The sequence below is a fragment of the Esox lucius genome, chromosome 1 (assembly GCF_011004845.1).
Source record: "Esox lucius isolate fEsoLuc1 chromosome 1, fEsoLuc1.pri, whole genome shotgun sequence".
NCBI classification, from domain to species: domain Eukaryota; kingdom Metazoa; phylum Chordata; class Actinopteri; order Esociformes; family Esocidae; genus Esox; species Esox lucius.
The window spans coordinates 12,147,287-12,161,293 of NC_047569.1; the positions used below are offsets into that span (position 1 = coordinate 12,147,287).

Genomic DNA, 14,007 nt, shown 5'->3' on the forward strand with positions numbered 1-14,007 from the left:
GGACCATTAGTGAAAAGCTTTTCAAAAAGTATTTTGCCTCTCATAGTTTAGTTTCTTGTAACCAAGGTAAGCACATTTTCTTGTATTTGTAAAAAATATTATATTTAGATAAATTCATTTTATTTTTATTATGTTTGTTGTATCAAAGTGTAACAACATGGATAATCTCTGATAATAACACTCATCTTATCACTCAGTTTATCTGACTGTAGAACACCATATTTGAATATCTGCTTTTAAACTGTTCTGACACAATTTCTTTGTTAGTTAACTTAATATAATATACAAATGCATATGGCCCACACAAAAGTCTATCATCAATGATGATATGATGAACACCAAAATATATATATATATATTATAGTGGATCATATTCTGTAACACAAATATTCATAATTTTCCAGATTGTTGGTATCAAAAGAAGTCAGCATCAACATGTCAGAAGGGAATCTGAGCTTTGTGAAAGAGTTTGTCATCGTTGGTTTTCCTGGACTTCAGCCTGAGGTCTATGGCTTTGTCGCCACTGTATTATTCCTAGTTTATTTTTACATTTTGATTGTCAATTTAGTTGTTCTTGTCTTGTTTTCTACTCACAATGTTCTCCATAAACCTATGTATTTTATATATATGAATCTGGTTGTGTGTGACCTAATCTTTAGTACCACCACTTTACCTAAGATTATTGCCAAGTACTGGTTTCAGGCAGGTGTGATTTCATTCTTTAGTTGTTTCTTGCAACTGTACCTAGTACATTTTTGTGGAACTGTAACTAGTTTTATCCTCTTAATAATGGCTTTAGACAGATATGTGGCAATCTGTTACCCACTCAAATATCCAATGATTATGAAGAACTCTACAGTTAACATACTAAATGTCACTGCATGGGTGCTTGCACAGCCTTCTTGTCTTTATATGGTTATTAGAGCCTATCGTCTTCCTTACTGTGCCTCAAACACAATTAGTCATTGTTACTGTGATCATATTGCTGTGACAACACTTGCATGCACTAACTGGGGCCTTTATATTCTTCCTACATTTGTTGCTGCAATGGTGCTTTTACTTGGACCTCTTGCCTTCATAATATTCTCTTACTGTTCAATTATCATTGCAGTGCTCAAGATTGCAAGCACCCAAGGCCGCATCAAAACCCTTTCTACCTGCAGTGGGCAGCTGATCATCATTGCCCTCTATTATATACCAAGATGTCTTTTTTATCTGTTCAGTAATATAGGCATTACATTCAACACTGATTTACGTATTGTTATTATTATGTTATATAGCCTATTTCCTCCTATGATCAATCCTCTAATATACTGTCTAAGAAATGAGGAAATAAAACAGATCTTGACTGAACGATTTAAACAAACACAAGTGTGCATTCAATAAGGAGGGACAGGACTAAGGTTTGGTTTAAAGCTAAATAAAGATATATGCTGTATATATGTGAGTTTGTTTTTAATTGCTGTTTCATCATAAAATTTACCACGACTAGACTGAAGGTCTCTATGTTTCTCTTTTATGGACATGTTGCCACACATTGCCAGTGACATTGACCAGTTCTGTGGAGTGTCAAGCCACAAAGGAAAGAAATATCCAGCAGGTTTACATTGGCATGTGATCTGCAGTGATTAGGGAGCCAATTCCTTACAATCAAGTTTGACTGGCTTGCTCAACTACATCATTAGTTATCATGGTACAGTACTTTTTATTACTATCTATAGGCACTGTAGCTATAGAATGTGGTTTGAATCTTTGTGGCCCAATAAGACTATTGCACACTTAGCGTTCTTCTAGCAGCAGGATATTATGCTAGCAATGCTAACTCAGATTTTCCTTTACAAAATAAAAGCCATCATTGAACTACAGTGGATATAAAAAGCCTACACACCCCTAAAATGCCATGGAAGAACCTTTTCCACTTTTAATGTGACCTATAATGTGAACAATTACATTTAAAAACAAACTGAAATCTATGGGGGTGGGGGAACCTCACAATAACCTGGTTGCATAAGTGTGCACACCTTTAAACTAATATTTTGTTGAAGCACCTTTTGATTTCATTACAGCACTCAGTCTTTTTGGGTAGGAGTCTATAAGCATGGCACATCTTGACATGGCAATATTTGCCTACTCTTCTTTGCAAAAGCACTCCAAATCTGTCAGATCACCCCACAGATGTTCAATTGGATTCAAGTCTGGACTATGGCTGGGCCATTCCAAAACGTTAATCTTCTTCTGAAGGCATGTTTTTGTGGATTTGGTTGTATGCTTTGGGTCATTGTCGTGCTGAAAGGTGAACTTCCTCTTCATCTTCAGCTTTCTAACGTTCGCCTGAAGGTCTTGTGCCAAAATTGCCTGGTATTTGGAACTGTTCATAATTCCCTCCACCCTGACTAAGGACCCGGTTCCAGCTGAAGGAAAACAACCCCAAAGCATGATGATGCCACCACAATGCTTCACTGTGGGTTTGGTGTTCTTTGGGTCATGTGCAGTGTTGTTATTGCGCCAAACATACCTTTTGGAATTATCGCCAGAAAGTTCAACCTTGGTTTCATCAGACCATAACACATTTTCCCACATTTTTATACTTCTTGCTTCAAGATTATTACTTAGGTAATTATTACTATTTATTTAATGTACCAAGATGTCATCTGCTGACATAGGATATTTTTGTAATCCCAAAACAACAAAGTTAAAGTTGATGAACAGTTTATAAATCCCGTAGGAAAAACAGGCAGTCTGTTAAATGAATCCGTCATTAATAATTTGATAAATGAGGTAAAATCCCTAGTGACTGTGTGTGTATGTGCATGAGTTTTCACATTGAATATTCATAGCTCATTTATAACCAGATTAGCGGCAAACAGTGAGCTAATGTAGAAAAATAGCAACAACAAAAATAACATTATTTTCTCAACATTTCTCTCAACATGGAAAGTTGCATGATGGTAAAATAAAAAAGACATGAAATAATAATAATTAAAAAAATTCCAGTTGAGTTTTCAGTTAGAATATTTTGTGGTCTGTACTAATCTAAACATATTCATAACACTATTAAAGAATTCTGATGCCTAAAAAAGTCAGTGAAAAGTAACTACGATGGCATCATATGAACAAGATAAAATGTATAACTAAACAAAAAAGCAAGTCCCAAAACCATTGTTTGTGCATGCGTGGTGGAGACAGGAACAAGACAGGAACCCAGACACATACACACATCACTAATGACACAGAAGGGAATGTGATGAAAGACAGAACCTGCAATTAGCCAGCAATCCCTTGACACTCAATTTGTTCTATGTTGTTGAAACATATTGCCTATGAGAATCAAATTCACTACAAACTTTGAAGTCTTGCAAAAACATGACAACATGCATGCCGTGAACTTTGAAGGTGTGTCAGGAGTGTATATTCATGGACGCTAAGGGAAGTCAGTCTCCATCGCATTTACCTCATTGGCAGATTGGCAACAGATGCTGAGCTGCTGTCAGTTCTTTTAAAATATTTGTTGAGCTCGTGAAGGAATGTAAGCAAATGGACGGTCCTTAGTCAATGGACATTGCCATTCTCTGACAAACATTAGGGACCCATTCTTACCTTTAGACAATGATGAAATCATATATTCCTACCCAAGCACTTTTTCTCTAATATCTCATGTCTATTAGCCTCCTACCCCTACCAGACCCCCCCCCCAAACAAAAAATCATGCTGTCTAATCAGCATCTTGATATGCCACACAATTGAGGTGGATGTATTTTCTCGGCAAAGGAGAAGTGCCCACTAACACAGATTTAGACAGATTTGTGAATATTTGAGAGAAATAGGCCTTTTGTGTACATAGAGAAAGTCTGAGATCGTTGAGTTCAGCTCATGATGAATGGGGGCCAAAACAAAAGTGTTGCGTTTTGTTCAGTATACATGTCTTTGTACACCACATATTTCCTATGGACTTCTATGTGCTTCTGTGTTGGTCATATTGTGGTGGGTTTGACAAAGTGGGCAGTGATACAGCTGCCAACACAATGATCATCTTGATAACTGTAGCAGGTCATCTGCTACTAAAACTGTCTGATGCATCTGTTCAATAAGAACAGGACCAAATATAATATCACTTGTGTGTGTTAAAAGAAATTAGTATGGTGCTTACTTTTTTAAGGCTTATGGACAAACGAATGATCTCGAAACATAATAGAACTCTTCAAATATCGAGACACTATATTACAAACTCTACCGCTACATAAAACAGCACAGGCAAACGCGTACTTGCAAATGTCAATAATTTGAATATATTTTAATCAATTTTTCTTTATTACTTTTGGGAATCATGGATGCTGCGTCCTCTGGGCTAAAGAGGAGAGGACCCTTCCAGCTTGTTATCAGCAAACAGTGCAAAAGCCAGCATCTATGATGGTATGGGGGTGCATTAGAGCACATGCCATTGGTGACTTGCACTTCTTTGAAGGCACCATTAATGCTGAATAATAAAAGTTTTAGAGCAACATATGCTGTCGTCTTTTTTAGAGAGTGCCTTGCTTATTTCAGGAAGACGATGCCAAACCACATTCAGCATGTAATACAACAGCATGGCTGAGTAGTAAAAGAGTCCGGGGGCTCAACTCATTGAAAACATTGAAAACATTTGGCGCATTATGAAATGAAAAATATAAATGTTGAGCAGCTGAAATCCTATATCAACCAAGAATAAGAATACATTTCAAAATGTACTGCATTTTGAAAACTACTGCAATTGGTCTCCTCAGTTCCCTAACACGTAGAGGGTATTGTTAAAAGAAGAGGTGATGTAAAACATTGGTAAACATGCCCCCTTCCCAACTTTTCTGAAACCTGTTGCTGGCATCAAATTCAAAATTGGCATGAATTTTTCCAAAACCAATACAATTTCTCAGTTTCAACATTTGATATGTTGTCTTTGTACTATTTCCTATTAAATATAGGTATTAAATGATTTGCACATCATTGCACAAGGTTTGTATTTGCATTTAATGCAGGGTCCCAACTTTTTGGGAATGTGGTTGTGTAACATATACGGTTTCTTTGCTATTTCTAGAATGGGATTGCCTTCATTTTTTAGTGAAGGCTATCCCATGCTAGAAATTGCAAAGTATAGACTAACTTGAATAGACTGAGAATAGACTGACATGTTTCAGAAAGAAAGTTATTTGTTTCTGGCTATTTTGAAACTGTAATCAAACCCACAATCACTGATCCTAAAGATGTTGACCTAGTCTAAAGAAGGCCAGTTGTATTGCTTCTTCAATAAGCACAACAGCTTTCAGCATTGCTAACATTATCCCAAAAGGGTTTTCTAATGATCAGTTAGCCTTTTGAAATGATAAACTTGGAATAGCAAACACAACAGGCCATTGGAACACAGGAGTGACGGTTCCCAATAATGGGCCTTATTATGTGTATGTAGATTTTCCATTGAAAATCATCCATTTCCAGCGACAATAGTCATTCACAACATTAACAGTGTCTACACTGTAGATTTGATGTTATTTTAATGCACCACAAATATGTTTTTCTTTCAAAAACAAGGACATTTCTAAGTGACCCCAAACTTTTTTTAACTGTAGTTTATATCACAAAAAAACAAAGCTTGGCAATAGGTGGACAGTTTGCTAACATGGCTTTTTTATTTGACTTATTTTCATGTCACATGGACTAATGAATAAATTCTTAAGGATATCAACAATAATTCCAGTTTCTGATCATTATTTTCAGATTCAAATTAAATACACACAGAATACTTTAATACAATTTTCTTATAGATTCAGTTAAAGAGGTTAATGGATAGTAATACAATCAACAAACTTAAAAAACATATTGGTTGACAAACAACTGCTTGCTATGGTTAAGGTTAGGTTTAGAATTAGGTTTAGGGTAAGGGAGAAGGTTAGAGATTGAATAAAGGTTTGGGTTAGGATATAGATAATTGTTAGGGTTAGTAGATTATTAGTTAAAATGTGATAGACAGTCAGTAGGTAATCTTTTGAGCATCTACAGGCACACTTGGGTCTCTCAAAATAAAGTGTTACCATTATTTGCAATCGAGCCAGGCAGTCAAACTTGATCATAATGAACTGGGTTAGCAATGCTGATAGCCACTACAGACCATGTGCAAATAGTAACTTACTTGTCATTATTTTCCCTTGTGGCTTGACCCTCCACAGGACTTATCAACGTCAATGTAAATGACTTAGTTACTTAATGCATAAAATATGAGCATACAAATATAAAGCACAGTATATCATCGGGACCATTAGTGAAAAGCTTTTCAAAAAGTATTTTGCCTCTCATAGTTTAGTTTCTTGTAACCAAGGTAAGCACATTTTCTTATATTTGTAAAAAATATTATATTTAGATACATTCATTTTATTTTTATTATGTTTGTTATATCAAAGTGTAACAACATGGATAATCTGTGATAATAACACTCATCTTATCACTTAGTTTATCTGACTGTAAAACACCATATTTGAATATCTGCTTTTAAACTGTTCTGACACAATTTCTTTGTTAGTTAACTTAATCTAATATACAAATGCATATGGCCCACACGAAAGTCTATCATCAATGATGATATGATGAACACCAAAAAAAAAAAAAAAAGAAATTATATATATATATATATATATATATATATATATATATATATTATAGTGGATCATATTCTGTAACACAAATATTCATAATTTTCCAGATTGTTGGTATCAAAAGAAGTCAGCATCAACATGTCAGAAGGGAATCTGAGCTTTGTGAAAGAGTTTGTCATCGTTGGTTTTCCTGGACTTCAGCCAGAGGTCTATGGCTTTGTCGCCACTGTATTATTCCTAGTTTATTTTGTCACTTTGATAGGAAATGCTGTTGTTCTTATCTTGTTTGCAACTCAAAATGTTCTCCATAAACCTATGTATTTCATATATTTGAATCTGGTTGTGTGCGACCTAATCTTTAGCAACACCACTTTACCTAAGATTATTGCCAAGTACTGGTTTCAGGCAGGTGTAATTTCATTCTTTAGTTGTTTTTTGCAAATGTACCTAGTGCACTATTGTGGAACTGTAACTAGTTTTATCCTCTTAATAATGGCTTTAGACAGATATGTGGCAATCTGTTACCCACTCAAATATCCAATGATTATGAAGAACTCTACAGTTAACATACTAAATGTCACTGCATGGGTGCTTGCACAGCCTTCTTGTCTTTATATGGTTATTAGAGCCTATCGTCTTCCTTACTGTGCCTCAAACACAATTAGTCATTGTTACTGTGATCATATTGCTGTGACAACACTTGCATGCACTAACTGGGGCCTTTATTTTCTTCCTACATTTGTTGCTGCAATGGTGCTTTTACTTGGACCTCTTGCCTTCATAATATTCTCTTACTGTTCAATTATCATTGCAGTGCTTAAGATTGCGAGCACCCAAGGCCGAATCAAAACCCTTTCTACCTGCAGTGGGCAGCTGATCATCATTGCCCTCTATTATATACCAAGATGTCTTTTTTATCTGTTCAGTAATATAGGCATTACATTCAACACTGATGTACGTATTGTTATTATTATGTTATATAGCCTATTTCCTCCAATGATAAATCCTCTAATATATTGTCTTAGAAATGAGGAAATAAAACAGATCTTGACTGAACGATTTAAACAAACACAAGTGTGCATTCAATAAGGAGGGACAGGACTAAGGTTTGGTTTAAAGCTAAATAAAGATATATGCTGTATATATGTGAGTTTGTTTTTAATTGCTGTTTCATCATACAATTTACCACGACTAGACTGAAGGTCTCTATGTTTCTCTTTTATGGACATGTTATAGTAGCACCATCACATCTGCGTATGGACCTTCATCTAATGTTTAGGCTTCAATGGAGTGGAGCTTGTGTGGGGGCCTGTACACAGTAGCTAAAAATTATTAACAGGGGATCAAACAGGGAAAGGCACAAGGGGAGTATGGTAGCTAGAAATGTTTATTTACAAACACCAAACGGGAGATTTATGCCCAGCATAGAAGTTGTTTGTTCATTCATTCATAAGAATATGTTTTGATGGAAACACAATTGGGGAAAACCTTTATAGATACTGTAATGGGTAGAGACACAGGGAATGGAATGAGTGTTGGGCCCATAAGGACATTTATTATTAACAAAAAGTGGACAAGACCCAATGAAAACCAACAGCATTACACTGATCCTCCTTCGACTCCATGCTGCTCATAGCTACTTTCATACTTAGTTAGACAAATGACATCACCTATGTGACAAGCAAAGTTACCGACTTTGTTAATTAAACTTCGAGTATACAGAGCCCATGAAAGAAGAACAAAATTACTCAAATAGGCCTTTTGTGTATATAGAGAAAGTCTTAGATCTTTGAGTTCAGCTCATGATAAATGGGGGCAAAAACAAAAGTGTTGCATTCATAATTTTGTTCAGTGTAACATCACAATGTGTAAATACATTTTTCTATACATTTCCAAAAATAATATATCGTAAAAAAGAAATCTTAGCAAAAAGCGGATAGTCTGCTGGCATGCTTGTTTTATTCATTTTCTAATTTTCAATCCTGAGAATATTACAAATCATTCCAGTTTCTGGTCGTTGTTTTCACATAAAAATATTACGCACACAGCATTCTTTAATACATTTTTGTTGTCATTTGTGGTGAAGAGCTTAATGGAACTCCAGCCAAACAATAGACATATCATGGAAATGTGGGGAAAAGGTGCCGAGTGGGAAAGATTGAGAATTGTCCTACATTTAGTCTATTATATTTACTTCAGGTAAAAGTGGAACTATGATGTTTGTATTTAAGTCAACACCAATATATGTTCTAACATCGTCACCTATCCACTGCATAAGAGATGGTCCACTGCATTACATAATCACTTATTCTATAACCACAGATTTCTGTATGCTAGCTATGCTAGCAGTGTAAATGGTATGTAACTTATTCACAATCAGAAAATAAAAATTTCAGAATATTGTGCAGTGACAATATATCCAAATTGGACTTAATTAACTGCTTAATTAACAAGTTGCCAAAATTTGGGAAGCTGTGTAAAATGCAAACAAAACAGAAATGCTATGATGTGCAAATCATCAATATCATCATCCCTGTACAGATGAGCTCATATGTTTACATACTCTGGCAGATATTGTGATATTTTGACATTGATTTTGAAAATATGATTGATTTTTTTTTATACTTGCATACTATTGTTTTATTTAAAGAATTGTGATCATACAGTATGGCACTGATAAAAAATGGACATACCCTTGAATGTTTGGCCTTGTTAAAGACACACAAGGTGACACACACAGGTGAAAATGGCAGTTTTAGGTCAATTACCCACACCTGTGGCATTTTAAATTACAGTTTGTGCCTCTGTATAAATAGTCGATGAGTTTCTTAGCCCTCACGTGGATGCAGTAAGCAGGCAAGATACTGAGCCATGAGGAGCAGAAAGGGACTGTCAAAAGACCTGCATAACAAGGTAATGGAACTTTATAAAGATGGAAAGGATATAAAAAATATCCAAAGCCTTGCAAATGCCAGTCAGCACTGTTCATTCACTTATTAAGAAGTGGAAAATTCTGGAATCTCTTGATACCAAGCCAAGGTCAGGTAGACCATGAAAGATTTTAGCCAAAACTGCCAGAAGAATTGTTCGGGAAACAAAGAAAAACCCAATCTCAGGAGAAATACAGGCTACTCTGGAAAAAGACAGTGTGGTTGTTTCAAGGAGCACAATACGACAATACTTATGTTCAAGTTGCCAGAAAGCAGCCTTTACTGCGCCAAAGCCACAAAAAGGCACAAAAAGTTGGGATGCTGTTGGGACGCTGGATCAGTGAGCCTTTGTCACCCACGACCCTGTCGCTGGTTCACTGCTTTTCCTTCCTTGGACCACTTTTGATAGGTACTGACCACTGCAGACCGGGAACACCAAACACAAGGGCTGCAGTTTTGGAGATGCTTTGACCCAGTCTTCTAGCCATCACAATTTGGCCCTTGTCAAAGTCATTCAGATCCTTTACGCTTGCCAATTTTTCCTACTTCGAACACATCAACTTTGAGGACAGAATGTTCAGTTTCTGCCTAATATATCACACCCACTGACAGGTGCCATGATAACGATATTATCAGTGTTATTCACTTCACCTGTCACTGGTCATAATGTTATGGCTGATCGGTGTATATCAGTATACACTTCAGAATTCATCCGGCTGCTTATGTCTTCTGTCATATCATTAATAAACACATTAAAAATGTTGACAATGTGTACAATCTTGGCAATGTCACTCACAAGAAATTGACACAAAACAGTCTGTCATTGGTCATTGCTGGAGGGAGGAGTAGATGTAATTTCAAGGATTATAACATGATAATTACTTTTTTTATGTGGAGAAAACATATCAGTTATAAGTTATAATTCAAAATATGATATTAAAATACTGAATAATGAAGGTTTTTATGTCATTCATGTTTTTTTAATCAGTAATTCGAGTTGTTTATTTGTAAGCTCCAAATGCTCTTATTTCACTCAATGGCCTTTGTGCCCTTGCATGTGGCCTTTGTACCTTAACCTTTGGCTAAGGTACAAGCCAAACGGCCCCTAAATGTATGAAATTCCAAGCCTGCTAGCGACCCAGTGCCAGCTATGCATGCCCATGTCATCACACTGCCTCCAACATGTTTTACAGATGGATCGTGAGCGATACAAAAGCCTTCATCAATTATTCCTCACATCATTCTGTTACAGGTTGATCTTAGGTACATCTGTCCACAGAATACTGTTCCAGAAGTGGGCTGGCTCTTTTAGATGTTTTTTGGGAAAGCATAATCTTATTATTCTTGAGGCTTATGATTTGGTTTGCAACTTGTGGTGAAACCTCTGTATTTGCTATCGTAAAGTCTTCTCTCTATAGTAGAATTGGATAATGGTATGCCTACCTTTTCGAGAGTGTTCTTCACTTGGCTGGATGTTGTGAAGTTTCTCTTTACCATGGAAAGGATCCTACGATCATCCACCACTGTTGTCTTCCATGGCCATCCAGGCCTTTTTGTGTTGCAGAGCTCACCAGTGTGTTAGTCCCAGAATGTACCAAATTGTTGATTTGGCCACACCTAATGTTCCTGCTGATCCTAATCCTCTGATGATTGTTTATTTTTTTTCAGCCTAAGGATGGCCTGTTTTACTTGTCCTTTGACCGCATGTTGTGGGTTCACAGCGACAGCTTCCAAATGGTATGCCACCCCTGGAATCAACTCCAGACCTTTTTCCTGCTTAATTGATGATTAAGGAATAATAAAGGAGTAGCCCATGAAACAGCTTTTGAGTCAGTTAAAAAATAGGGGGCTAAATAATAAAGAGCTGTTAGTCCTAAACTATTCATCCAATTGGAAGTGAATACCCTCAAATTAAAGCTGAGAGACTGCCCTTTAAGTCCATATTCATTATTTAAGTGTAACTTGAATATATTTAGGTAAAGAGCCAAAATAACAAAATTGGTGTCAGTGTCCAATTATTTCCGGACCTAACTGTACATTTTACATTCACATTAGATTGTCCCAGGGGTCTCGGACCATTAGAGGCCTTAGGGTGCTTTTTAGCCCAAGGCCCCTAATGGTCAGATGCCCCTCTGTCCAGGCCTTATTTGCCCGGTCCATAATCCTGCCCTGCCTAAACTAAACCTAGGCATAAGTGGTAATGCCAAAACCTAAAAGTAACTCAAATTATCACACTATGCCAGATTGTATGTATTTTCCCCAAACTTAACCCCTGAGCCTGAAATCACATTTTATCTATTAAGGATACACTTCACTGGTTTTTCTGTCAAGTACACACGTGATTTATTCAACACATAATATCCAGAGCGACTCACACTAGTGAGTGCCTACACTCACTACGGAATTTATCGCTGTATTTGCTTTTCCTGATAATTGAGCACATCTTGTAGCACAGCTAATTTCATTCAGAAGTTGTGGAAGGATGCTGGTGCCCTTTTAGTGACAGCATGTATTTACTGAACCACCAGTGTGGTTGTGGAGTCATTTAACTGAAACAGGAAGAAGAAAGTAATTCCCTACTGCAGCAAAACACCTCCACAACATGATGTTCTTCAGCTTGCCAGCCTCGTTCCTTTTTCCTCCAAACATAACGGTGGTCATTGGCTAAACAGATACATTTTGGACCAGAGGACATTTCTCCAAAAATTTCGATATAAGACTTGTTTTATTGTGATTATAGATACTTTTGTACCTGTTTCCTCCAGCATCTTCAGAAGGTCTTTTGCTGTTGTTCTGGGATTTATTCACACTTTTGCACAAAAGTACATACATCTCTAGGAGACAGAGTGTGTCTCCTTCCTAAGTGGTATGACAGCGTCATGGTCTCATGGTGTTTATACTTGCATACTATTGTTTGTACCATCAGGTGTTTGGGAATTGCTCCCAAGGATGAACCAGACATTTCTGAGGCCTGGGTTGATTTCTTTAGATTTTCCCATTATGTCAAGCAAAGAGGCACTGAACTTGAATGTAGGCCAATACATCCACAAGTACACCTCCAGTTGACTCAAATTATGACAATTAGCCTATCAAAAGCTTCTAAATCCATGACATAATTTTCTGAAGCTGTTTAATGGCACAGGTAACTCAGTGTATGTAAACTTCTAGCCTCTTAAACAAGGCCTAGAATATTGCAAGGCCTGCTGATAAAACAAATCAAAATGAGCTGCTGTCGAATGTTCGCCACTCGCTGTATAGAAATACCACAAGCAACTGAAGAACATTGAGCGAGCCCATCACCATGCTGCCTGCCCCCTGCTGGACAAAGCTCAACATTGATTCCTTTGAGTGTTTTTAAGATAAGAATGAGGTGTTTTGAGTTGAACTCCCTCACATGTCAATGTTTTTAATTGTGATTTCCTTGTAAGTGCAGAATTGGCTTTCGAATTGTTTTTATTGGTTTGTTTGTCTTTATGTGTTTTGTTGTGTCTTTGTATGTATGTAATGATGTGATGTGGTTCAGCTGCCTATCTTGGCCAGGTCTCCCTTGCAAAAGAGATTTTTAATCTCAATGGGCTTTCCTGGTTAAATAAAGGATATATTGTAACAATGCAAAACAAAATCTATTTCTTCACATACTGTGGGCAGAACATAAAACACAAATATCAATAAAGTCCATAGATCTACATGCTTTGTAAGTAGGAAAACCTGCAAAATTGGCAGTGTATTAAATACTTGTTCTCCCCACTGTAGGAGGTAGCCAATTAAGTGACTCATACATTTTTATATGGACACTTCTAAACAAATCTGCATAGAGAATTATAAGCAACATTAAGGGGCCTAAGATGAGTGTAATTCACCCCAAACATTTGAACCGTAGTGTCATTTGTGTTCTTTTTTAATATAATCCTTGCTTCTTTATAAATATGTTTTTCCTCCAAATTCCTAGTCGATATTTGGTGGCTTATTTAAATTAAACTAAATGACCAAGCTGTAGCTGTAAGTGTTGTAACTAACAGCACATCAACAGATTGCTGACACAGTCTAAGGTGGTTTCTGTCAGCCATTTCCCTGATGCTAGAGGTTCATTACCAGTGTCATGTAGAAGGACCCAGGAGAGGGTTATAATACGTAGCACCGCTCGTCAACACTGAAACAAAGCAGTCATTAACCTAATGAGAAGAGTTTAAAAGTAAGAAAAAACATGGTGGTTGCTACAGTACACACATGGTTGGTAAGTGTACTCTTCAATAACAAGCCCTGAGGGGAAGAGAGACCCTCCAATAACACCCAACCCTCTGTGTTCTTTTGGATGGCCAATGAAGTGTAGGTTATGATGACACCACTGCGTCGTCTAATTCCTTTGGGTGCTTTCTCTGAGTAACATCTCTAAGCTCAATTTCATTTGTGTAAGAGGAACCAGACAGAGAGGTGCTATCACATCAGCACCTACTGAAATG

The 14,007-nt window shown here is 36.7% G+C and overlaps 2 protein-coding genes across 2 annotated transcripts; both read left to right on the forward strand.

Annotated features, from left to right (window-relative positions):
- Positions 1-435: 435 nt before the first annotated feature.
- On the forward strand, positions 436-1,386 carry LOC114839516 (olfactory receptor 2AT4-like). Its single transcript, XM_029121099.2, has one exon. The coding sequence runs from the start codon at positions 436-438 to the stop codon at positions 1,384-1,386; it is 951 nt and encodes a 316-aa protein (XP_028976932.2).
- Positions 1,387-6,755: 5,369 nt separating this feature from the next.
- LOC105031651 (olfactory receptor 2AT4-like) lies at positions 6,756-7,706 on the forward strand. The gene has a single exon (XM_010906207.4). The coding sequence runs from the start codon at positions 6,756-6,758 to the stop codon at positions 7,704-7,706; it is 951 nt and encodes a 316-aa protein (XP_010904509.4).
- The last annotated feature ends 6,301 nt before the right edge of the window (positions 7,707-14,007 follow it).

Excerpts from the sequence above, each read along its gene's own strand:
- LOC105031651 (XM_010906207.4), top strand. The coding sequence starts at position 6,756 with ATGTCAGAAGGGAATCTGAGCTTTGTGAAAGAGTTTGTCATCGTTGGT.
- LOC114839516 (XM_029121099.2), top strand. The coding sequence starts at position 436 with ATGTCAGAAGGGAATCTGAGCTTTGTGAAAGAGTTTGTCATCGTTGGT.